This window comes from Bipolaris oryzae, assembly GCF_000523455.1.
Source record: "Bipolaris oryzae ATCC 44560 unplaced genomic scaffold scaffold_83, whole genome shotgun sequence".
Classification (NCBI taxonomy): domain Eukaryota; kingdom Fungi; phylum Ascomycota; class Dothideomycetes; order Pleosporales; family Pleosporaceae; genus Bipolaris; species Bipolaris oryzae.
The window spans coordinates 60,055-84,064 of record NW_006911359.1 but is presented as its reverse complement, the minus strand read 5'-3'; the positions used below and the strand labels follow the sequence as shown (position 1 = coordinate 84,064).

The window sequence follows — 24,010 nt, the reverse complement described above, 5'->3', positions numbered from 1 at the left end:
AAAACCTGCTGGAGGGAAGGGAAGGTGTGGCGGACAAGTGTGGCGAGTGTCTGGTGTGGCGGTGCGGATGTGCAGCGGACTGCTATGCTAGTGCCAATCTCGCGGGGGCACGGCACAGAGGCGGGACGGGGCGCTCATTTACTTACAGCTTACATATGTATGCACATGTCACAGGCTGCATGCCCTTCAGCAGCTTGCACGCCACGGGCCACTATCCCGATGCGCTACAGTCGTAACGTGGGTATCGATCCTCCTTCTGGCTCTGACTCGTGCACTGCAGCTGGAGAGAACCTGCATTATCCATTATGCTACGCTACAAGACCTGAGAGTCGTTACAAATACATTTACATATACACATCATCATCATCATCATCATCATCATCATCCTTTGCTGGCCTTCTTCGCCTATATATCCTTCCTCGCCTGCTTGCTCTTGTGCCTAATCTGCTTGCCCCACTTATACAGCGCAAACGGGATCGGGATAAAGGCGATGCCCAAGAACGCCAGCAGACTGCTCGCCCAATCGACGCCAAGTTTTTTGTACATGGCGTTCGCGAACAGTGGGAACCCCGCACCAAACGACGATCGCATCAGATCGTTACCTGCCAACACACTAGCCACAGAGTCGGGATACGCATCGCTGAGATATGGTAGGACCGCCTGGAAGAGGGTAAAAGCCGCAATGCCAAAGCAGCCAGATCCAACAATCGGCACCATGTAATGCACGTCCGGCCTCGCCGACCATCCGAACCAGAACAAACAGATGGGCACGAAGAAGCATCCAACCATGGCAGGAATCAGCCGCTTCTCGGGCTCAATGTTGCCGTTTTCGTCAAACTGATCCTCCAGGTAAAAATAGTTCCATGCAAGAAGCACACTGGCTGCGACAAAGGTGCCAACAAGAATGCCAAGGAAAGCTAACCCCATGATACCAAGGCTGAATCCATATATGCCCTCGAATACGATTGGAAACGACTCGAACCAGATGTAAAGTAGGCCGTAGATGAGTGCGATGTACAGGTTGAGCAGGAGGACTATTGGCTCAGTGAAGTTGAGCGTGATGGGCTTTACTAGAACCATAAGGACAATCTAGTTTGGGTCAGCAGTGCATTAGCGTACCACCATAAGCCTAGCTATGCATACGTCCTTTCCTGTCATTTCTGCCGCCATTAGATCTGGCTCGCAAGTAAACCGATCGTCACCAGTGAGTTTCCTCAACCGCTTTGCCCGGCGGTGTAAGATGTTGGTTGAGCTGGTTTCCGGTAGGAAAAAGAAGAACACAATCCAGCAAAAGCCGGATAGCCACATAATCTCCCATATCGTCCACTTCCATCCCTTTGACATGACTGCAAATCCTCCCACTAGGGGGCCCAAAACAGGACCGCATACTGCACCTATTCCCCAAACTGCCAGCCCATAGACTTGTTTCTTTGGCCGGTACATGTCGGCAATGGACGCCCCTCCTGTGGCAAGAGCTGGCGATCCAACAAATCCAGTCAAGAATCGGAAGGCCAACAGCATACCGAAGTTGACTGAGAACACCGTAGGCAACTGCAGCAGCACAAATAAAACTAAAGATTAACCAATGTTAGCCCTACTCTAGATATTACGTCGGAGGGGGGATGCTTACGCAGTGTGAGAATGTACACCCACAACCTTCCAATCTGTGGGATTTCGCTCATGGGAGACCATAAGATAGGACCAAGACCATATCCCGCAACGTATAGTGTCAATCCCAATAGCGCAGGCACCTGAGCAACGCCAAACTCTTGCATAACCCCCATCAAACCGGGGGTGTAAATGGCAGATCCAATGTAGACTGAAAAGGTGAGGAGACAAATCTCAAACGTGACAAAGTATTTCTTTGCTCGAGGCCAGTTTCGTGGATTCTTTGGCCAACTGTTAGTAGCTATCTACACGTTTAAGGAAGAGCGTAATTTACCTGTGGATCATCAGGGCCATCCCAGTCAACAACATGATAATCGCGTCCCTTTTCTGGATCCACGCGAACACCACTGGGCTCATTCACACCATTGCCAAGTGTGCTTTTGGACTCGTCAGAAACATCACTCTCTTGGCGACTACGGACACTGCGTGGGTGCGCTAGCTCCGGCACTTCATTTGCGTTCTCAGGCGGCTGCGTGGATCCATGGTACGCCGCATTCCCCGATTTCTCTTGATTAACGTATCTCTTCCAGTACTCTGGGTCCTTCTCTTCAGGATACTGAAGATACTTTCTCTTTGTGATGAGGCGGACGCAGTGTCCGAAAGCGGAATCGCGAATTAGATCCGCCCACATGGTTACTCCTTCGACGAACCACAAACACTATCCTTACTACCAAGATTTTTTTTGGAATGAAAAGTGACAAGAAAAGCTAATAGTTAGCACTCATGCAAAGCCGTTGCCGTGACGAAAAAAAATATGAAATGATTGCCGGCATCTAAATGCTTAAGTTTTATAATGTTCAATCGCTGACATCATCACCAGCATCATCGACTTTCCAACTCGCGACGCCGGACCCTGGCGCGCCGCCGCCCGCGCACTCCGATTCTGCGGCTCAAGCAAAAATCCTTATTGGCTCCAACATTTCCGATTGCCTGTTCGATGGCAGAATAACTGTTATCACCGAAAAATAGAGTTCATGACGACCGACTTTGTCGGCACCGATCGGACATCCGTGATGCGCGATCGTGGGCACGAGATACTGCTTTGTCAGTCTTGCTCGCTCGCTCGCGCTCTGGAGCAGACCGGCCGGAGCGCGACGGATGCGGACTTGCGATGGTTGGGAGTCTAGGTGGGTGTGATGTGTCATTAATGGGTGGGGATTAGATTTGGCGATCATATCGATGGGGTGGAGGCGGTGGGCTTGGCGATGCTTGCCTGGACGTTGTGCTAATGCTGGCAGTAGTCGTTATAATTTTATCTCTATTTTGATGTTGTGTTAGTAAGAATAGAGAATCCTTACTTAAAATCATTGCTTTATGGCTATGGATAGCATATGTATACCATTGTTTTACTCCAGTACCCGCATTCTTTCAAGTGAAAACCAATGAGTTTATTTCGCTCTCTAAATTCTACAAACTAACCTTCATCAGCTAACCCGCCTATCCATCGCAGCATTCAAACCACCCCCTCTAGTTCAATCAAAGTAACTAAATACCAATCTCACATGCATTCCGCACCATCACCCATATCCGTATACTTCACAAAACGATTCTCAGCCCCCACTCTAACAACCCCCATCTGATCCTACACCCTACAGCACTCTCCACCCCTCTTATTCCCTCATTAAACAGCCTCTCTCATACCCCCAACGTCATTGCTAACACACGTATCGAATAACCGCGATACCACCGCACACTCCTCTTCTGAGGACGATGCTATATGTGTCTTCAAGTTCTGCGTTCTTGACTTTATTCTTAACCAGCGATTGAAGTATCTGTTTAGCATCTCGACTTGCTCGTTGGATTCGGTCTAAGGGTGTATGCTCCGTGGGTTTATGCAAGTGTGAGCAATAAGGGCGGCTGAAGTAAAAGTGTTGTTGATGGGGGTGAAGATACGATTGGGTGATAGAATAAATTTGCTTTGGTGCCAAGTGGGGGCGGTTTAATAAAGATGTTTGATTTGTAGTCTGCGCTGTTGGAGAGTAAGTACTGTGTTTCCGTCGCGCTTGCTTTCTGTGGGGTGGAAGATGACATGTTTGGGTGTTTGTTGTGGCTTTTGGGCGAGGCAAGAGGAGGGTGAGGGGTTTGTACTTTGGAGGGATGATATCGGGTATGTTTGGTATCACGGTACAAGGGTACTCAGATATCAGTGATGGATCGGTAAACTTCCCATGTTGAAACGTGCACTGAGTGTATGTTTTTCAACATCCAGTAGCACCATCTATGTGTACAGCTATAGTTCTGACTTAGCTGCGGAAAAACGAAGCTGAAACTAAGTAGAAGTTTATGAATGAGTAGACGGCTTTAATAGTCTATCTCTTATGTAGGTTATTACTGTCGTGAATTAACGAAAGGATATGCTGATAGAAGGCCCCAAAGGCAATCAAACTCGGATACAATGCAAGGTACATAGAAGAGGAAAAAAAGAAGATGTTTGATTCCACAATCAATTTACATGTGTGGGGACCCTCCAGACATAAAGGAAATATACTCATGTCATGCATCGAGTACCTGCGCAGATGGAGGTGAACAACGCTCCACGACAGTACTACTCGTTCTTCCTCGATAGAATTTCTTTTCATTCTTTCAGTTGAATCCCATGACGCTTCCCTATAGTTCGATTTCAATGATCTCACGGACTACCACTTAAAACTACCTCGCTCTAACCCGGACCAAGACTAGAGAAGTATAGCCCAACCCTGTGTAATACTATACTACTAAGCTAAACTTTCCTATAAGAGCTGCAGTTGTCATTGTAGTTTCGTCTACCTTTCTTTTGTATACCTAGATTTAATGTTAGTTACATATTGAATAAGAAGGAAAGGATTGGGCCTACAGCAAGAGTTGAAGCTCTGACAATGAGCTGACCTCCCATCGCCTAGTCCAGTACAAGAATAGGTCGCTTCGCAAAACGTACCACAAGCAAGGCGACAGCAGTCTCTAGTAGTTGAGCCATCCCTCTCATTTGGGTCGTTGCCTAACTATACGTTAGCTCAAAATAACGTTTGGAGCACAGCGAAGAGCCAATCAGCTCACAAATGGCACCAACGAAAATATTTGGATCGTTAGAACACGTGCTCGCATGTTGAGGGGAAGGAGTACACAGGCCACCTCTATGTATCAACTCCACAACGGTATCGGCATAGTTAGGAACAACCAATGAAGAAACTGAACATAATAAGTAAACAAGTGGTAAAGAATCTTACGTCCTCCTGAGTACAAAGCTTACTTACTTAGTTGTTCTCAGTTATAGATATCAGCAGCTCTTATATATGCTAGCCAGAATGGCTTACCTTTCTAGTGAGAAGGTAAATTGTGTTGAGTGATCCAACCGCGGAAAGTTCTATATAGCAATGCCGCCAAGATACACAGACTAATGTCGCCCTGCTCTCTCCAAGTCGGTGTCACTGTTGCATTTATCCTAATTAGTGATGGATACAGGGGAGCCCTCTAGCCAGTCATCAATGGTTTCTTCGAATATCTGAACGATGATGCGCGAACTCGTACAGACACTAGGCACATGGCTCCTGGCGTAAAAGGAACGTGATGGACTGAGTCGTCCTTCTATGTCTGTACTACCATCATTATGCCTTATATTCATGTCCCAGGGCCAGTGCGTACCTATCACCAGAACATGTGATTCAAGTGTTGTTTCGAGGCAGTGGAAACGCCTTGATGTCGTCATAAAGCTTAACGCTCGAGCACTTCTAGATAGTACGCCAATCCGCGATCTGCGGCCTGTCGACCTGGATCGGTGACTGTCATCGTAGTCTGCTGCGCCTTGACTACATCCTGTATCATCTGTACTGCTTGCTGAGTGTAGCCTCAAAATATGAGGTTCTTTGCTGCGAGACTCCAAACCCGTCGATATCGTTAACTCGGTGTCTTATTACCGAAGACAGTGAGACAAGATGAGCGCTAGTTCTGTTCAGTCGGTAGTCGTCCCAGCCATTTGCCTAGGTATCAATAAACCTAGGCAGTCGCGACACATGCCATTGCGTGAGCACTACTATTTCATGTTTTTTTCTGTTTATAATCATTCTTGAATGCTCGGCAAACACCTTTCCATGCATTTGAAAAGATGTGAAGTAGCAGTACACTGTGATTCCTGACATCGACGCAAAACACGACCCAGAAGCTTGAGAATTCTGGCGGCATCTTGGACCAACCCCGCACCTCAAGAAGTGGTGTGATCCAACGTCATCAGATGCTCTTAGTCATTACTGAATACTAAAACCCAAACAAGATCTATTATTTTCCCCCCTGCCCCTAAATCTCACGTTATCCTCAACGCCGCCACACCCCTCATCCCCGTCCAAAACTCTGTTGGCGACCCCGCCCCCATCATTGTCTCTATCCACTCGCCCTCCATCCATCCCTGCACAAAGCATGCCCCAAGAACCGTATACGTCTCGTTATCTCTTTCTCGTAGGACGAGAGGAATAGAGCATCCGGCTATAACAGCAAGATGGCACATCTCTCCTATTTCCGACCACTTATCAGCGATGTACGCGGGCATCAAGCCCATGTACCCTGCCTCTGATATAAATGCTCGCCGGCCGCGCAGGACTTGTCTGACTATGTTCCGGGCTTCGGATTCGCGGTATCCATGTACCCATGCGGAAACATGTTTGGAGAGCTCTGTCTGGCATGTGTATGGGTCATCGAGGGGGGATTTGAAGTCAGGGTTAGGCGGCCATGCAGCAGTATTGTCCCCATGGCACATTGCCCAAGCTGCTCGTAGGGGATCGTCGTAGATGCTTGAGCCGAAGTTGCGGAAGTGCTGGGTAAGTTCGATAGTCCAGCAGTGGAATTCCCAGTCAGGGTCACCGGATTGAAGATGTACTGTTTCACTTGATATCTGCGGAGGTTGTTGTAGGATGGCTCCAACTTGATCTATGATGAGTCCAGTGCAATGTAGCACGTTGTCTTGGAAGTGGAGGAGAGTATCTTCGAATGTGTCACGGGTGATACCACCATCTGCGGCGTACAATTTCCCTTGCTGGTCGTCCACTACTGAGATGAATTTCATTGGAATATAGTCCTTGCGCACAAGACAGCTGGTTTGAGTAGGGACACTCCAATCCGGCGCCCAAGATGGCGTTTTTCTGTAAAAGGAAGAGCTACTTTCCGACGCTTCCACTGCTCCTAAGATATCCAGCGAATGCTTCTGGTTGATCCAGGCTCGAGCAAAATCAGCATAGATGCGTTCATACGGCTCCGTGTAATGAGGCTTGAAGTCTATGCCGGTCTTATCTTGAGCGAGGTTCCACAGTGCGAAGATTTTATCTCTGGGATCAGTGCTCTTAAAATCCCGAGCCATTACGACTGCTTCCAGAAAACCGGGTGCATCTTCACTCGTATGGACGAAGACAGAGCCCAGTCCGATGCCACCATTCGCCAAATGTCGAAAGTAGAAGAGCTTGCGTGCATAAGACAACATATCCATGTCAACCTCTTTTAGAGCTGGATCGGCTTCTTGCATTCGTTTGGAAAGTCTCTGATCGCGGCTCAACATGTCCTGAAGCTTATGCGCAGCCGATTCCAGATAGTCCCAGCTATCTTTTCTACCGGGGATACATAATACCGTTGGATTCGAAGCATAAGCAATTTCCTGGCAAATCCTTAATAGATTGAAATGGTTTTCAAGCTTAAGAAGTTACCTGTGACATCCATATCCGCTGGAAGTATTGCCTAGTCAAAAGCTTGTATAGGCCAGCACATAGCTTTGCGAGTTGATCGGGCTTAATTGTATTCTCGCTGTCGTCGCTTTGGCCGCGTAGGGAATGTTCCGATGGGAAATGAAACTCATTGGACTTGTTTTTGCGGACGATTGGGTGCTTGAAGAGTTCTTTTGTAAAAGAGAATACTGACTCGCTCTCTCCGGTGGGATTTCCGATATATGAGAAGACTGCAGTGGCAAAGTCATATATTTCCCCCATGCGCGGCACTTGCCGAGCGCGCTCAACCAAGTCTTTTTGGTTGATCGATAGAGCATCTATCCACACTGGTACGATGATGTTATGGCTTCTTATTACACGAATAGCTTCGGCGAGGTTCCTGCGGACTGTCATCTTTTGCCCTGCCATTACAATTTGCTCTTGAGTATCATCCACGCCCCAACAGTCTTCAGATAAAAGTTAGTTAGATAGGTTTGTTTCCTTTCTGTTTATGTCTAAGAACTTACAAGATAGTGCGATATAGTGTTCGTCAGTGTCAATCGGACAATGCGCCACATGGATGACTATGGGCGCATGTGCATCCTGGGCAGGCATGATACACATGATTCTGATCTCATCAGCCACCATATCTAGTGGCATGTATTGGAATTCCGTTGTCGGTTCGTCAAAACTGGCACTGGTACCCAGGCGGATGGGGCACACCCTAGGTACAACTAGCTGTTCTGGGAGACCATACCATTTCTTCTGTTGTGCAAAACGACTTCGAGAAACGACGCGACCAAAGTAGCCGCTCTCCACAAGACGGTTATTGGTCTCGTGCATATCAAATACTTCATAAGCCCGCATATACATGGAATCGCTAAAATCGCGTGTCCAGTATGCTTTCTGCTCTTGCAGATCCGATTCCACTACACAGGCATATCGTACCCAAATATGTGTTGGTCTGTCAACCGTTGTACGAAAGTAGCGTAGAAATCTCTCCAAGGCAAACGAGAGAAACAAGGCCTTCCCGTCTACCTCTATAGGCTGTCTGTACTCTCGGTATCCTCTTGCATTCTTGACCGCAACAAAAGGAGGAAGTTCAGTGAGGGGGTATGTTTCAAGGGTGCAGCGAACATGCTCAACCGCTTCATGTGCTGGGTGCAAGAGCAACAAACGTGCCTCATGCGGATCGAAACGAAGCGGTTCGTACTCCATCTGGGGCACGAGCAACCTGTCCAAGCCATCTTTGGTAACGGTATAGAGATCATTCTCTAGTCTTGCAGGTTTGTTAGTCGGATGGTCGGATGGTATGTCGCTGGGTGATGGTGATGCTAAAAGAGGGTGAACAGTCGAAGACTGTCTGTCTTTTAACAATGTCATCGAAATCAGAGATGGAGGGATAGAATAAGATAAGATGATAAAGAATCCTGTAGACTAATGCATGTTACTTTGATTGCGAACTTAGCCTTTTATTGATCGTGTTAGCGTAGCGGGGTACACAACGGTTGCCTAAACATAGCCCAGATAAGCGAGATGGTACCAGAGCTACTGCGGGTCAAGGGTAGTGCGATGAACTATCTAGGGGTGTCGCGTACAGAACAGCTTTATGTGAACAGCTTTCAACTCGTAAAACATTGCTCTCAATCGTGATTAATCCCATGATGTACTATACAACCTCGAACTCGTAATAGACGTATGCAGTGTACTCCTGGTCGCCCATGTGTCCGGCTTGTTGCATGTCAATGGACATGGACTGGTCGTCTTTCTTGATGCGACCTTTGCTATCACGGCCGAAAGCGTTGCCACCAAGGTATGAGTAGGCTGCGTCAAGGTTCGTCTTTGCCTTTTTCGCCGATTTGGCATCGGTCTTGCTAGTGTTAGTATGCAAACAACGGGGCGACTAATGTAAATGAACTCACCTGAACAATGCCGCATACAAAATCCAGAGGTAGGCCGTACCTAAGCACGGTTTCCACAAACACTCTGAGTGCCAGGACATGAATCCAGATCATAGCACTCTCGCTGTACCCTGTGCGACCTAGTCGCAGCGCCTCGCCCCAGAGCTTGCGCTCGTCCTTGGCTAGTTGGTCGGCCTCCTTTGCCTCCTCTTCCTTTCCACCTTCCTTGTACGTGTATTCTCGCGGGGTCCACCGCTTTTCCCTGCATTTGTGGATAAACTCATTGGAGTGCTTTTTGAATGTTGTGACGGCGAACAGGGTAAACTCGTCGTCTTGGGCAATCTTGTTGGCGGAGCGGGGGACAACCATGGGACTCAGCTCTTCGTATGCCTGGTAGAAGTCTTTTACAGCCGTGTTGGGGACGGCGATGAGGTGTGTGTCGAGATATTCAGAGTCGCGGACAATGGACTTGGGGTTGACGACATTGACGAGGGACTTGGTAGACAAGTTGCCGGTGCGCTTTCGCTCTGCGGCTGCAAGGGCGCCCTTTGTCTGGTTGTACTGACTGAACTTGGACTTGACATCGTTGTCGATACCTTGTATCTCCTGCGCGCGCGGTTAGTCTGCTGGGTGGTGCCATGACTATGCGCCGCTGCCTACCTTTTGTAGTGCGTCTATGAGATCTGCGATGGGCTTGTCCGCGCGGTACTTGACCTTGTTCCACTGGAAGCTGCGCAGGTACTGGTCGACGGGCTCTGCACTATGTGAGCTCTTGGGCACTATTCACTCGGCCGGTCCCCCCACGTACTGTCGTTTATCGTCTTCTGCTGCTGCACCTTGGACTCGTCACCGTCGAGAATCTGGCGCAGACTCTCGCCGACCTTTGCGACTACGCCCTCACACGCATTACTAAGCTTTGAGAGTTCATCGGCCTGCTGGACGAGGGCATCAAGAGTTCCAATCTTGAAGTTGGGTATGGCGAACGGGGAAGTGTTGCCAACGTCATTGGTCACGGTGGAGCGCAAGGCCGTCAGGGCGTCATCATGGTGATTCGAGGGGGAGATGGACGTCGGCAGCGACACCAGCAGGTACTTGCTGCCCTTGGACATGGTTGCTGCAGTCGTCTCGGGGCGATCGGGTCGCGATATAGGCAGCTATGGCAACGATGTCTGCATTCGTGGATGCAATCCAGCTTCGGAGCTTGGATCGCCGGGCGGCCCAGCTATCTGCCCGCCGGCGTCATTGGCGCTCTGACTATATAACTTCCATCCGCCGCCGATACCCGTCGGACAGCCAGCAACAGCATTTCCTCCTCACCCACATACAATGGCCGCCAGAAAACCAGTCGCTGCGTTGCGCCCCGTGGCCAATGTCTTTGCGCCCCAGGTTGGAAGACTTCAATGCCCAAAAGTCGCCCGGTATTCCACCCGAACATGCACATGGCCTGCCCCGCGACCCCGCAACTTCACAGAACCAGCGCGACAGCATGTGCGATGGGCTTCTTCACAGGCAGCAGGCGAGCAGCTGGGAAAGACTGGTCTGTATGAACTGCACAGCAAGTATGGTGCCAAGTTTGTGCCTTTTGGCGGATACTTGATGCCCGTCCAATACAGCGACTTGAGCATCATCGACTCGCACAATTGGACGCGCGAAAAAGCCAGTTTGTTTGATGTTGGCCATATGTAAGACGCCATACATGGCCAGAGTGGTGGTGAAAGACAGTCCGGCAAGCTAACCAGATTCAGGGTCCAGCATCACTTTTCTGGTCCCGGTGCCGAGGCCTTTCTCGAGAGCATCACTCCCTCTGCCCTCTCAGCCCTGCCCAAACATCAGTCTACTCTCTCAACTCTGCTCAATTCCAATGGTGGCATTGTTGACGACACCGTCATCACGCGTCTCACGGACAGGTTCTATGTTGTGACAAATGCAGGCTGCAGAGAAAAGGACACTGCTTATTTCAAGGCGCAACTGGATGCATGGAAGAGCAAGCATTCTGATCAACCAGTCGAATGGCAGATCCTAGATGGGCAGGGCCTTGTCGCCCTCCAGGGGCCCCTCTCCTCCGAGATACTCTCTCGCGTGCTTGACGACAAGTCGAAGAAGGACCTGGAATCGCTCTACTTTGGCCAGTGTGCCAATGCAACCATCAAGGGTACCGACGCCGAGGTGCTTGTCAGCCGTGGTGGTTATACTGGCGAAGATGGCTTTGAGATCAGTATTCCTGCCTATGCCACCGAAGCCGTCACTCAATACTTGCTCGACTCGGCCAAAGACGAGCTGCGATTTGCAGGTCTCGGAGCGCGTGACACTCTCAGGCTCGAAGCTGGCATGTGCCTATACGGCCATGACCTAGACGACACCACAACACCTGTCGAGGCCGGCCTTTCCTGGATCATCGGCAAAGACCGCCGCGTAAAAGGTGGCTTTCTCGGCGACTCTGTCATTCTACAACAATTAAAGAAAAAGTCGGAAGGTGGAGGTGTTTCGCGCCGCCGAGTGGGTCTTGTCGTTGAGGGATCTCCCGCCCGAGAAGGCGCTGAGATTGTCAACGAGGCTGGCGAGAAGATTGGCAACATTACCTCTGGCTGCCCGTCACCCACCCTCAAGAAAAACATTTCCATGGGCTACATACAAGATGGCATGCACAAGGCGGGCACTGAAGTCGATGTTGTAGTTCGTGGTAAGAAGCGAAAGGCCGTCGTCACGAAGATGCCATTCGTGCCAAGCAAATACTTCAAGCAGCCAGCCAATGTAAAGGCATAGATTGCTGCTGAACATCCGGAATTTTGGCATCTTCAACCTGCCGTTACCTCTTTGAGCGCACCACTGCACCGAGCTAATCAAGTTCTCACAGCACTGGTAGTTTGCCCAGTCTCCCTCGCGGCTCTTAGTAGCTACTGGCGATTTACATGGCGAACATTTGCGCATGGCATTGCATAAGAACATTATCATGACTAAATCCTTTGGTCCCCATCCGTTGGTCTGTCGCCGTTGGCGCAAGCCCAGGCGGTGTGCTCCTCGAACATTTCTGTAAAACTAGTAGAGATGTACTTATTCCAAGCCAAAATAAGACTTACTGCGTACGAACACCCGAAACCTCAGCATGGTTTGGCTCGTGCTGACCCTTACACGAGAAACGGCAACTATACCGCCGCTATGTAGTAGATACGAAATAGTACCGCGAATTGAATCACTTATCCATGACCAATTTTACATATCCATTATCAAAAAATGAACTCTGGCGTTCTGAGACTGACTCTAACGGGGCCTTTTCCGTCGGGTCCGTTCGCATATCACCGATACCCAGACCCTAGTCCTTGGCAACGACTTCTAATGCCATACAAAGTACTTGCCCGACGGCAAAGGCAAGGTACATGATTTGTACGCCGGATACTCCAGGCTATGTCCCATGCAGGAACTTCAAGCGCACTTGTCAAGGTTAGTGACAACTAAAAGTAGAATGGCTAGGGAAGACCAAGATGAAGAACTGGCTCACGTGGTCACGCCGGAATTCTTTGAATGATGCTGCACATGACGATGCAGCATTGTAGCTGGATATTCGTTCAAGACAGATTGCATCAAGAACAGGGGGTATAGCTGAACTTTCGGCCATGTAGACATCCACCATGACCATCTCTGTCAAAGTAACCACCCTATCTTCAAATCCTCAGAGATCCATAACCATCTAGCATTTTCATGCCATTAAGTCCCCAGAGATCCTCACAGAGATCCCAATCTCTTACTCCCATGCCTCACCGTCCCCTCCCCCTCCCCCTTCCTCTCCCCCGTCCTCCACCCCTTCCCCGTCCCCCTTTCCCCCTCGGCCCAGCGCGTTCATAAACCCTCACATCCTCAAACGCACTATCCGCCACGCGAATATAACTCGGAATCCCATTATCCACCACAGCAAGCACCACATTCCTGCACCCATGCTTCAACCTCTGATACGGCTGGTCCGTCTCTTTGGGCGGATCCTCGGGCACCTGCGCCATGAGATCGTTGAGCTGAGCGCCCGTGGGGATGGGCGTGGTGCGGGCGTCTACGACACAGATGCGGAAGTCGGGGGGACCGCGGGCGGATTTGCGGAATTTGGAGGTTGTGCGGTAGACGTCGAAGTGGATGCGGTAGGGGTTCTCTGGCGAAGAAGGCAAAAGGAAAATAGGTGGAGTGGTCCGGTCGTGGGTTGGGATTAGTTTTAGGAGGCGGTAGATGTCGGTGTAGGATCTGAAGAGGCCCGGTTTGAGGAGGGGGCCGAAGGCGAGGTTGGAGGCGGGGATGGTGTAGGTTGGTTGGCTTAGGCGTCGCCAGAGTTCGGAGAAGAAACGGGTTATGAGCTTGGTGCTGGAGGTTGTTTCTTGCTCGGATTTTGGGGGTGTTTCGACGATTTCGCCTCGGTCGTGGTCCCATGATCCGGTGCGGAAGATGACATAGCCTGATCTTTTCAGACCAGCGTAGACGTTATACATTTCCAGTGTGAGTTTTCCTCCTATACCACCTTCGAAACCAATAAAGGCTGCATAGGCGGATTGTAGACTCATGGGTGCACCATCTTCGGTCCTGTATACTGTTTTGTCGCCGATTTCGCGTTTTACTGGCCATCGACAGTCCAAGGTTCCTCTTTCTAGTAAGAACAGCGCTTCTTCTGGTAATAGCCACTCTTTTCCTCCCTTATTTGTGCCTATGGTCTGGAAGTGCTGTGACTTGACTTTGTCTACGCAAGCTATGTTGCGCTCTGGATCATACATGGCTAGGACATGGCCCTTTTGCGTGTGTGTGCGCTGCCATGAGAGCACCCCATGCATGGCCCGGCGCGAGGCCTCGAGCGTGTCGAGCTGAAGATTTGTCTCATGGCTTTCAAAGTCCTTCTCGCCGCGCTTTGGTAGTGTTGGATGTGCGCTATCTTGTGCTCTGTCGCGCGAGCATTAGCATTGCAGAAGGATGAAAAAAAAACTACAGGCTGCGCATGCGAGATGACGCACGTCAATTTCTCAAGAAGTCGAAAGTCTTGGGCCTCCTCAGTAGGATCATAATCTGTCGCATCAGGTGCGCGCAGGTGCGAGATGTCCTCGTCTTGATCGGCCATGGCCGGAAAAAATGCTTGTGAGTGCGACGACGTGACTCTGGTGGGGAAAGGTGGCGGTCGGCACTGCCAACGTTGTGGGCGGGTTGCCGCGGCATCTCATCGGCATCCCAATCGGCACCAGGCCAAGGGCGTCTCGACGACAGCATACTGCCTCGTCCGAGCATCTTGCTTGTCAAATTTCAAACTCAACCCACTGTTATGGTATACTAGTCTATCACTACGGAGACTTTCGGAGCCCGATTCATCCCCTGTGCTGCCAATATCACACGATTTGGGAAGATTACTGTGACACAGAGCGGGGAAAGACTTCCAGAATGCATGTAATGACAAAGAAGGAGCATCGAGATTGATCCGGGATGTGGCATAAGCAGGATCATGGATTGCAGGGTAATGTGTTGGACTTATAGATTGGAGATGCGTTGACTTGCAGGAATGCTATATAAACTCTCTCATGTCTGTTGGATTGGAGCATCACACATTCAAACACAAGCTATTCATTCAATATCAACTCTTTTAACTTCAACTTGCAAAGTTATCGTCATGCCTCTTACCAAGTACAAGGCCGCTGCCGTATGTTTATCCCTGTTTGAACACTCTGAGATAACATCGAAGTGATCTAATCAAACCCCAGGTCACTTCTGAGCCATGCTGGTTCGACCTCGAAGCTGGTGTCCAGAAGACCATCAACTTCATCAACGAGGCTGGTCAGGCTGGTTGCAAGCTCGTTGCTTTCCCAGAAGTCTGGATTCCAGGTTACCCCTATTGGATGTGGAAGGTCAACTATCAGCAATCACTTCCTCTGCTGAAGAAGTACCGCGAGAACTCCCTCCCAATCGACTCTGAGGAATTCAGACGTATTCGCCGGGCTGCCCGCGACAACCAGATGTAAGCCAAGATTCCTTGCACTCGTAAGCGTCTCTGACACCACGCAGCTACGTCTCTCTTGGTTTCTCCGAGATTGACCACGCTACCCTGTACCTCACTCAGACCTTGATTGACCCAACGGGCGAGGTCATTAACCACCGCCGAAAGATCAAGCCTACCCATGTTGAGAAGCTCGTCTACGGTGATGGCTCTGGTGATACTTTCAAGTCTGTCACTCAGACCGAACTTGGTCGTCTTGGTCAGCTGAACTGCTGGGAGAACATGAACCCCTTCCTCAAGTCACTCAACGTCTCTGAAGGTGAGCAGATCCACATCGCAGCGTGGCCAGTTTATCCTGGTAAAGAAACTCTCAAGTACCCTGACCCGGCCACTAACGTTTCGGACCCTGCCTCTGACCTGGTTACGCCCGCTTACGCCATCGAAACTGGCACCTGGACCCTTGCACCCTTTCAGAGACTAAGTGTAGAGGGACTCAAGAAGAACACGCCCGAGGGTGTCGAGCCTGAGACTGATCCTACCACCTACAACGGCCACGCCCGTATCTACAAGCCTGACGGTACACTTGTATCTAAGCCTGACCCAGACTTTGATGGTCTCCTGTTTGTTGACGTATGTTTTCTATCTAGCCGTATCTGATTGCCGAGTACTAACAAGTAAAAGATTGATTTGAACGAGTGCCACTTGACCAAAGCGCTTGCCGACTTCTCGGGCCACTACATGCGACCCGATCTCATCCGGCTGCTTGTCGACACCCGACGCAAGGAGCTTATCACCGAGGCTGATCCTCAGGGAGGTATTACGACCTATTCTACCCGTGACCGTCTTGGTTTGAACACACCGCTTGATGGAGGTGCGAAGAAGCACAAGAAGGTTGTTGCTGCTGAAACCGAGGCTGCCAACGCTTCTGCACTCTAGGTGTTGTTGCGCATCAAACTTCCAAAATTATGGTTTTGGCTTTGTATCATAGTCTCATAACGTTACTACGCTCAAATTGATTACTTCACTCTTCTTGGTTACTTGATCCCCTGACATGTCGGCTGCACTTCATTGATTAGTGAACTAACGCGTGTATCCTGATCATTTCCTCCTCATATGCCGAGTTTCTTCCACCCATGTCAGAATATAGTTGATAGCGGGCCGTTGCGTTGCCGACCCCGATTTGATGATGGCTAGTGTGAAGATCAGTTGACACGTGATATGTGGCGGATTTAGAGTTCACAAGATCCGAGCTTGAGCTAAAAGGCGGTGGCAGAATCTAGCGCGAACTGATCTTCGCGCGCGCAACTTTTCGAAAAGTTACCACTTGATAGTTCATTGCAAACCACAACCCACACGACCCCCACAATGCCATCCACACACAATGTAGATAAGCCCTGGGATACGGACGATATCGACAAGTGGAAGGTACGGTTGCGCCGACAATATATATTCGCATCCGCCAGATCCTAATTTTGCGCAGATTGAGCCCTTCAAGCCCGAAGATAACAAAGCCGGCGCATTCACAGACGAGTCTCGTTTCAGCACCCTCTTTCCCAAGTATCGCGAGCAGTACCTCAAGGGATCATGGAAGTTCATTACCCAAGCACTGCAGAGACTGGGCATCGGATGTGAGCTAAACTTGGTTGAGGGCTCCATGACCGTGTGGACCACACAAAAGACGTACGACCCAGCCGCAATCCTAAATGCACGCGATCTCATCAAGCTACTTGCTCGAAGTGTGCCAGCGCCACAAGCTATCAAAATCCTTGAAGACGATGTGGCTATGGACATTATTAAGATTCGGAACTTGGTGGGCAACAAGGAGCGTTTTGTCAAGAGGAGACAGCGTATCCTGGGACCCAATGGATCAACGCTCAAGGCTCTGGAACTGCTTACTGAGTGTTATCTGCTTGTGCAAGGAAACACAGTAGCTTGTATGGGTCCGTACAAGGGACTCAAGCAAGTACGGCGCATCATCGAGGACACCATGCACAATATTCATCCCATCTACGCCATCAAAGAGCTCATGATCAAGAAGGAGCTCGCCAAGGATCCCGAACTTGCCAACGAGAGCTGGGATCGCTTCCTGCCAAATTTCAAGAAACGATCTCTCAGCAAGCGTCGCATACCCCACAAGGTCAACGACAAGTCGAAGAAGCCGTACACGCCATTCCCACCGCCTCAAGAGAAGAGCAAGGTCGACTTGCAGATCGAGAGCGGAGAGTACTTCTTGGGCAAACATGCAAAGGAGAGGAAAGCTCAGGAAGAGAGGGAGGAGAAGATGAAGGAGAAGATGGATGCCAAGAGAAAAGAGAGAATGGCCGAGTATGTGGCACCAGAAGAGGATGGCGACAAGAAGAAAAAGAAACGCAAGCGGGAAGAAGGCGAAGGAAAGGACAAGAAGAAAAAGAAGAGGCACAGTGCGGAGGGCGAAGCCAATGGCGATGCAGCATGAGATATTTCCTTTTTGTGAAGTTTATTGCGGAACGACATTTCTGCATTCTTTTCTCTTTATGCCACATCAAATTCTGAGAGGTCAGGGTCGTGTCGACTGAAGGGTGGAACAAAAGTACAGCAGTCTGAGCGACACTCCATAGCATTGTTAGGTGTTTAGGATATTCTGATAAGTTGAAATACCCATTTTCTCTTTGCTTGAGAAGGTCACACTCAAAGTACTATTAACAGCAGGGTGTGTAAGCACAGGACTTGGCGCTCTAACCTTAGCGACATGGGTCAAACATCTTATGTCTCAAGTCCTGACATAACACGTTCACGTCGATTTCCATTCATCATGTCCACTTGACCTTTCCGAGGGTTCGAATCTTTGCTTCCAATCTGTTCTATACCCTCATCTAAGAATGCGCACCTACATTTCTGCACAGAATGCTGTTATCTTGGCGTGTTCTCCACGGCTAGTCTGGGGATGGCACTGCTGGAGTAAAAGTCCACTATATGCGACTGATCTTCAGAGCTCTCTCAACGGCTTGAAAGAATACGCGTTGTGTCCTCAATCCCCAGGATCCTCGGCCTTGGCAGATGATACGAAAAAGGAAGACTATGGGCCATGGTCATATGCGCCCGTCTGCACATCCATTCTCCCGAGCATCAACGACAAGCTATGCGTATATACCAATACATCTTTTGCTCAAAACCGAGGCATTTCGATATTCACTACACCAAGTTTGGCCAAGGACTTCGCATCGCTACCCGCATTTCGCGATGTATCAGCCCTCGTATCCCAATCCATCAACAAACCTACAGATACTTACCACGCCACCTCCATCCCAGGAAAAGGCATCGGAATGCTCGCCTCGCGGCCCCTGAAATTTGGAGAGCGGGTCACGGCCTACACCCCTGCATTCCTAGCCTACTTGGAATCCGAACTATCCACACTAGACCGCGAAGCCCTCTGGCGCACCGCAATCGAGCAACTCCCCTCGGACCTGAAGGAAAAGTTTCTCGGTCTCACAACCGTATACGGCGACCCTAGAGTCCAGGTCCAGGATATCGTTAAAGCGAATACGTTCCAGGTCCTGCTAAATGGGGTGAATCATCTGGCCGTGTGGCCTGAGACTAGTCGGTTGAATCACGCTTGTGCACCAAAGTACGTTTTTCGTATTATCCCATGGGGGAATCCAAAGAAGCAAAGATGAAATAAAAAGATGAAAATGAAGAAGAAAGCTAATGGAAAGGGAAATAGTGCACAATACGTCATAGACACCGACTTGCTATCTCACACCGTCCGCGTCACGCGACCCATTGCCGAAGGCGAGGAAATCACAATCTCATGTATGTCACGCCCTTCTTCCCCATCTCTCTACTTCATTTGCATGCAAAGCTAATACGCTCCGTTAGATACATCCCCCCTCGACGCAACAGAAACCCGCCAACACCACCTCGCCCAAGGCTTCCACTTCACCTGCACCTGCCCCCGCTGTACCTCGCCCATCTCCGACATCACCCTCTCCATCATCAACGACCTGCAGGCCCAACTCAACGACTGGTCCGATTCCTCATTAGGTTCGCCCCAAGTAGCCGAGGAACTACTCATGTTGTACCGCGAAGAAGGGCTGGAAGGGTTCATGGATACGCCGTATGGGTTTGCGGCGCTGGCGTATAGTGCGGTGGGGGATGCGGAGATGGCGGTACGGTATGCGGAGTTGGCGAGGGAGGCGGTGTTGATCAAGGATGGAAAGGGGGCGCGGAGTCTGGGGATTTGGGAGGAGATGTTGAAGGGGGTGAGGGGGCATTGGAGTTGGAGGCGGAGGGTTTGAAAGGGAAAAGGGGTGAATTGAAATATTTATTAGAAATTTCTAAGTCATGTATCTAGCGGGGTGAACGTGGGGGGAATCATGAATTTATGTACAAAACGTCACAGACGTTACGATTATGCTCCTCCTGTAGCCATAATCTTCTTTCCCTTGACGCTCTTCTGCTCCATACCCAGGCTTACGAAGAAGGCAATGCAACTCGTTGCAATGGCCAAGATAAATGCCGTAACAATTGAGTTGTTGTATCCGCGCAATACGCCCGCCAACAGCTCCTTGGGCACTACATTTCTCAAATTTGTCGCTCCCGCATGCGCAACCATCCGTCCATCAAGTCCAGGCGCGTACTTTGGAATCTCCTGCGCGAGCGTATTGACAAAGATGTTTTGCGCAATAGAAATCGACAGCGCACCACCTAGCGAGTTGAAAAACATGACGCACGCATTCGCAGTCGGCATATCCTTTTCGCTCGACACAACTTGCACGGCGACAAACGGGATTTGGACGCCGGCGCCGGCGCCGATACCAGCAAGGATTTGGTAGCCGATCCATTGGCCGGCGGGAGACCCGACTTTGAGCGTGTACAGCATGCCTGCGCCAATGGTGAAGACGGCGCTGCCGAACCACATGAAGGGGGCGTACCAGCCGACGATGGTGATGAGGACGCCAATGACGATAGAAGAGCAGGTGATGCTGACGAGGTAGGCGATTGTGCGGATACCGGATTCTTCAGCCGTAGTGCCTTTGATGGCTTGGAAGTAGAAGGGGAGATAGAAGATGTGTCTAGTTGAAGTTAGTTATTGTTGATTTTCAGAGGGTTGATCAGGGAGACTAACGTATACAAAGCCATTGACAGCAGCGTCGAGTACAAGCTACTGACTAGTACCGTTCTCTGAGTAAAGACGCGCACGGGAAGCGTAGCACGTTCACCCTGTTTGATCTGCAAGAAGATAAAAATGCTAATGAGCAAACCGAATCCGAGCAAGGTACCCCATACTTTGGAGTTGCTCCAAGCGTAGGTAAAACCACCCCATTGTAGTGCTAGCAGCAGACAAACGATAGAACAGATGAGGAAAACCGCACCGGCAATATCAATGTTCTTGAGTCGTTCCTTGACAGGCATATGCGAGTATTTCCGTTCAGGGTTGGAAAAGAAGAAGAATACGACAGCAAGTGAGACACCTCCAAACGGCAAGTTGATCCAGAAGCACCACCTCCAAGAGAGACGATCAGTAAACGCGCCTCCAAGGATAGGTCCAACCACCGAGGCAATACCAAACATGGAAGACAAAGCTGCAATGTAGATGGCTCTCTTCCTTAGGGGTACTGAAAAACCAATAATCGTCATACCACCCGAGTACAGCGCCGCTGCTCCAGCACCCGCAACTGCTCTTCCGACAATAAACATGGGGGAGCTCGTCGCCGCAGCGCAGATGATGGAGCCGACTTCGAAGATAACCAGTGCGCCCAGATATGTGTACTTGACGTCGAAGTAGGTGTAGATTTTGCCAAAAGACGGCTGGAGAGAGGTTGTTGTCAGCAGGTACGAAGAGCCGTACCACCCAACATCCTCGAGACTATTAAAGACGGTTGTGATTTTCGGGATGGCCGTGGTGATGATGGTGTTGTCGAGTGCGATGACGAAGGTGACGAGACATAGGCCGATGGAGAGAATGGCAAGTTTGAAGCCGCTGAGGTATTTGGACTCGTCTTCAACTTCATCTTCAGCTTCGGCGTCTCCTTTTCCAGTAACCTCCAATCCACCTTTTTCCTTTTCTGTCTCAGCGACAGTTGTATTCTCCCGTGTCGCTGTATCTGTGCTCTTTCGCGACTCGCTAGGCTGCGCTTGAGTACCATCGTTGGCGGTTGTCGTTGTGGTCTGTGGAGTATCCTCGGGCTTTGCTGTACTCTCGTCTATACTACCTGGCGCATGCGATCCTTGGTCGCGAAGTGTTGTGGTTGCGCTGGCAGAAGTATCGGTTGGTAGCATCTTGCCTGTATACACAGAACGATGCAGCGTAGATGAGGCAGTCTCGTGGTATTACGTGCTATGTAATTATTGGTAGTGGATATTCAATCATGTATCAAGCCGCGGCACGACCAAATGGACGCTGTCGTGTAATTTACAATCTCGCGAAATGTCTCGCAAAGAGAGAGAGAGAGAGATGTCGATGAGATTGAAGCGAGGCATTACATCAGCCTTAAGAGACTTAAAGAACAGTATGCAACGCTGCTCACGCGCCACAGTTACCATGCAACCACAGGGTGCCATAGCCGTATCCTATACGGTCTGCTCATAGTCAAATGAGCTACTCTAACCGAGCATGCCTTGACTCGGGGCAATGTTATTCCGGCACGGATGACCAATGAGAATCTCGAGGAGCAAATGCGAACGCGACGTTTATCCTTAGCGGCATGACTCTAACACGAAGTAATCTAGGCCATGGGCGTTTGTGGCTTCGTGGTATCCCGGAAGAATTTGCCCTGTGCCGTACTCAGGGGTCTGGCCCTTCTTACGCCATTGAGTCAAGGGAAGAAAGAATATTCGGCTCATGATATGGTTCGACGACAGCTTCTTTGTTTCGACTACATATGGAAAATCACGCGATTAGTCAGGCAGATGGATCGGATCGGCGCTGCTGTGGCAAAAAGGCTTACTACAAGATAGCTGGTAGTTCCATTGATCCTCCGGAGAAAACGTACGACATCTGAAAAACCCTTCAACGCCAATGGATCGCTAATGGAATCTCCATGATAAGGGTGTGGTGGCTCCGCGGCGGTGAGAATCAATTTGTAGCGATGTTGTGCAAATGCACGTGCGGTGCACTGGTGGCGGGGTAATAAAAAGTTTTTTGTTTTGGCTACATAGGCGAGCTTCAAGCTTCATCCTTGATCCTTGGCGCGGCGGGCCGTTTCGCTCCCGAAAGCGTACCATGTGCTCATATGTACTCAATGTAGGACGTGAATAGGCAGCCAAGACATGATCCATTTGCTGCAGAAGAGTAATACAGTACAATTTCGAAGTTTTGTGCATTAAATAACATACATGGACCCAAGTAAACGCAAAGCATAACCAGCCCCAAAGCGGCATAGATTGAATGGCCCCCAATCGGTAGTCATCAAACGCCTTGCTCCAATCAGACCTGATGAATTTTGCCGTACCACTTCAGGCTTATATGCTGTATTACAGCTGCGTTACTGCAGTAGAATTAGTAAGCTCTTGTCGAGTGTGTAGGGAGAAGCGTCTGACCTTGACTGAACACATCTCACAAGATGTCTCCACCTTGACTGTAGCTAGGATTACGCCGTCGTGTCCGCGGTTGCATTTTTGTTGGATCATTTGGCCTTTGGGGCATAGCTGTTGGAACACCATCTGCGTGTGTCCGCATTGGTGGGTGTAGGCGTGGTAGAAGCACATGATGTGTGTTGGTTTCGATTGTTGGAATCCGACTGTGCTACTAGGGAGTGTTGGCTGTAGTGAAGTTGCAGTTTGGTGAATCTGACTTTATAAAGCCGTATGAAAATTGAGTTTCTGCAAAAAATTTAGCTCGAGCGACGCTCGTTTGCCAACGGTGAAAGAGCTCATACTCTTTCCCACTGATGAAGGACGAATTGGAGTCCTATTGGGTGAAAATTGGCGGATTGTCAATTCAGACTAGTTCCTTGGTAGGTGTATGTGAAAGTGAATTGCGATATACAGGTGGCTCTACAGGATGAGAAGCTCAGAGTGTGCGAGATGGCTAGAACGATGGCCGTTGCTGTATTGGATTCTTTGATGCATTTTTTGACCTTTTTATCTCACCAGGTATTTGTCGCATTGGGCACAATTGTCTTTTGTTCCTGATGTAGTGCAGTTTGATGTATGGAACTACCAAACAATCAAGATCCATCGGCCTCACCCGACAGTGCTAAACAATCTGTTCACAAAAACAATAGATGGAAAAATTTCACCTCGGGAAGAGCCGGATTGAGGGTAGATGGCCAATCACCATGAGGTCTACAGGACGAAGTCGCACAGAGTCGTTGGATGTGAAAGCGATGTCTCTTTTGACTCGAATTGTTTCTGCGGGAAGGCGGCTTCATTATGTTGTAAGCGACAGCGGAACATCCGGGTAGATGAGTACAAGCCAACTAGTTGAAGTGCCGTGTTCCACGAACGCATGTTTGTTGGCACTGATGGCTATTCTGAGAGATGGACAAACATACGTCTCAGCCATAATGGCCATTGTTCTCTCAGACTTGTAGCACTGTAGCGGCCAAGACGGAAGTTTGTTGTTTGATTCGCAAGACTAGGCGTTTATTCGCGTATGCTACGATTTTATGGGTCCCGTCTGGCGGTGCGGATGCAACAAGCAAGGGAATGCTTGTGGGATTTTCTTGATCGGGAACCAATGCTAGGGTGTGGTAAGTGCTATCAAGATGGAATCTATAGTAGGTGTCCGAAGGGAATGAGTCGGCTCCCGGCCGCGATCCGTCGGCATTCTCGAGCAGCCAAGAGATTTGGGGTAGGTCCGTCGTGTCTAGCATGTTCCGTGTCATATTTTTCAGAGCATGTACATGTTTTGAGGG

The 24,010-nt window shown here is 49.8% G+C and overlaps 10 protein-coding genes across 10 annotated transcripts; 3 read left to right on the top strand and 7 right to left on the bottom strand.

Moving 5' to 3' along the window:
• Nucleotides 1-405: 405 nt before the first annotated feature.
• On the bottom strand, nucleotides 406-2,299 carry COCMIDRAFT_97777 (uncharacterized protein; the record flags this gene model as incomplete). Its single annotated transcript, XM_007690713.1, has 4 exons — nucleotides 406-1,089; nucleotides 1,144-1,571; nucleotides 1,631-1,889; nucleotides 1,943-2,299. The coding sequence occupies 4 exons, from the start codon at nucleotides 2,297-2,299 to the stop codon at nucleotides 406-408; spliced, it is 1,728 nt and encodes a 575-aa protein (XP_007688903.1).
• A 3,642-nt stretch (nucleotides 2,300-5,941) lies between these two features.
• On the bottom strand, nucleotides 5,942-7,183 carry COCMIDRAFT_37595 (uncharacterized protein; the record flags this gene model as incomplete). The annotated part of the gene is made up of 1 exon (XM_007690696.1): nucleotides 5,942-7,183. One exon carries the CDS (start codon nucleotides 7,181-7,183, stop codon nucleotides 5,942-5,944), a length of 1,242 nt encoding a protein of 413 aa, XP_007688886.1.
• A 358-nt stretch (nucleotides 7,184-7,541) lies between these two features.
• On the bottom strand, nucleotides 7,542-7,958 carry COCMIDRAFT_48590 (uncharacterized protein; the record flags this gene model as incomplete). Its single annotated transcript, XM_007690712.1, has 2 exons — nucleotides 7,542-7,792; nucleotides 7,853-7,958. Coding segments are annotated over 2 exons (357 nt in total), but the record flags the coding sequence as incomplete, so codon positions are not given.
• A 1,036-nt stretch (nucleotides 7,959-8,994) lies between these two features.
• On the bottom strand, nucleotides 8,995-10,335 carry COCMIDRAFT_97800 (uncharacterized protein; the record flags this gene model as incomplete). Its single annotated transcript, XM_007690711.1, has 4 exons — nucleotides 8,995-9,195; nucleotides 9,248-9,832; nucleotides 9,887-9,981; nucleotides 10,035-10,335. 4 exons carry the CDS (start codon nucleotides 10,333-10,335, stop codon nucleotides 8,995-8,997), a joined length of 1,182 nt encoding a protein of 393 aa, XP_007688901.1.
• Nucleotides 10,336-10,552: 217 nt separating this feature from the next.
• COCMIDRAFT_97772 (uncharacterized protein) lies at nucleotides 10,553-11,989 on the top strand (the record flags this gene model as incomplete). Its single annotated transcript, XM_007690710.1, has 2 exons — nucleotides 10,553-10,908; nucleotides 10,972-11,989. The coding sequence occupies 2 exons, from the start codon at nucleotides 10,553-10,555 to the stop codon at nucleotides 11,987-11,989; spliced, it is 1,374 nt and encodes a 457-aa protein (XP_007688900.1).
• A 904-nt stretch (nucleotides 11,990-12,893) lies between these two features.
• Nucleotides 12,894-14,309, bottom strand: COCMIDRAFT_6110 (uncharacterized protein; the record flags this gene model as incomplete). The annotated part of the gene is made up of 3 exons (XM_007690680.1): nucleotides 12,894-12,911; nucleotides 13,075-14,134; nucleotides 14,206-14,309. 3 exons carry the CDS (start codon nucleotides 14,307-14,309, stop codon nucleotides 12,894-12,896), a joined length of 1,182 nt encoding a protein of 393 aa, XP_007688870.1.
• Nucleotides 14,310-14,849: 540 nt separating this feature from the next.
• COCMIDRAFT_37591 (uncharacterized protein) lies at nucleotides 14,850-16,109 on the top strand (the record flags this gene model as incomplete). Its single annotated transcript, XM_007690695.1, has 4 exons — nucleotides 14,850-14,879; nucleotides 14,941-15,194; nucleotides 15,242-15,803; nucleotides 15,855-16,109. The coding sequence occupies 4 exons, from the start codon at nucleotides 14,850-14,852 to the stop codon at nucleotides 16,107-16,109; spliced, it is 1,101 nt and encodes a 366-aa protein (XP_007688885.1).
• A 429-nt stretch (nucleotides 16,110-16,538) lies between these two features.
• COCMIDRAFT_37590 (uncharacterized protein) lies at nucleotides 16,539-18,826 on the top strand (the record flags this gene model as incomplete). The annotated part of the gene is made up of 4 exons (XM_007690694.1): nucleotides 16,539-16,598; nucleotides 16,654-17,593; nucleotides 18,228-18,777; nucleotides 18,823-18,826. 4 exons carry the CDS (start codon nucleotides 16,539-16,541, stop codon nucleotides 18,824-18,826), a joined length of 1,554 nt encoding a protein of 517 aa, XP_007688884.1.
• A 734-nt stretch (nucleotides 18,827-19,560) lies between these two features.
• COCMIDRAFT_27114 (uncharacterized protein) lies at nucleotides 19,561-21,431 on the bottom strand (the record flags this gene model as incomplete). The annotated part of the gene is made up of 2 exons (XM_007690688.1): nucleotides 19,561-20,224; nucleotides 20,278-21,431. 2 exons carry the CDS (start codon nucleotides 21,429-21,431, stop codon nucleotides 19,561-19,563), a joined length of 1,818 nt encoding a protein of 605 aa, XP_007688878.1.
• A 1,194-nt stretch (nucleotides 21,432-22,625) lies between these two features.
• On the bottom strand, nucleotides 22,626-22,859 carry COCMIDRAFT_97821 (uncharacterized protein; the record flags this gene model as incomplete). The annotated part of the gene is made up of 1 exon (XM_007690709.1): nucleotides 22,626-22,859. The coding sequence occupies one exon, from the start codon at nucleotides 22,857-22,859 to the stop codon at nucleotides 22,626-22,628; it is 234 nt and encodes a 77-aa protein (XP_007688899.1).
• Between the last annotated feature and the right edge of the window lie 1,151 nt (nucleotides 22,860-24,010).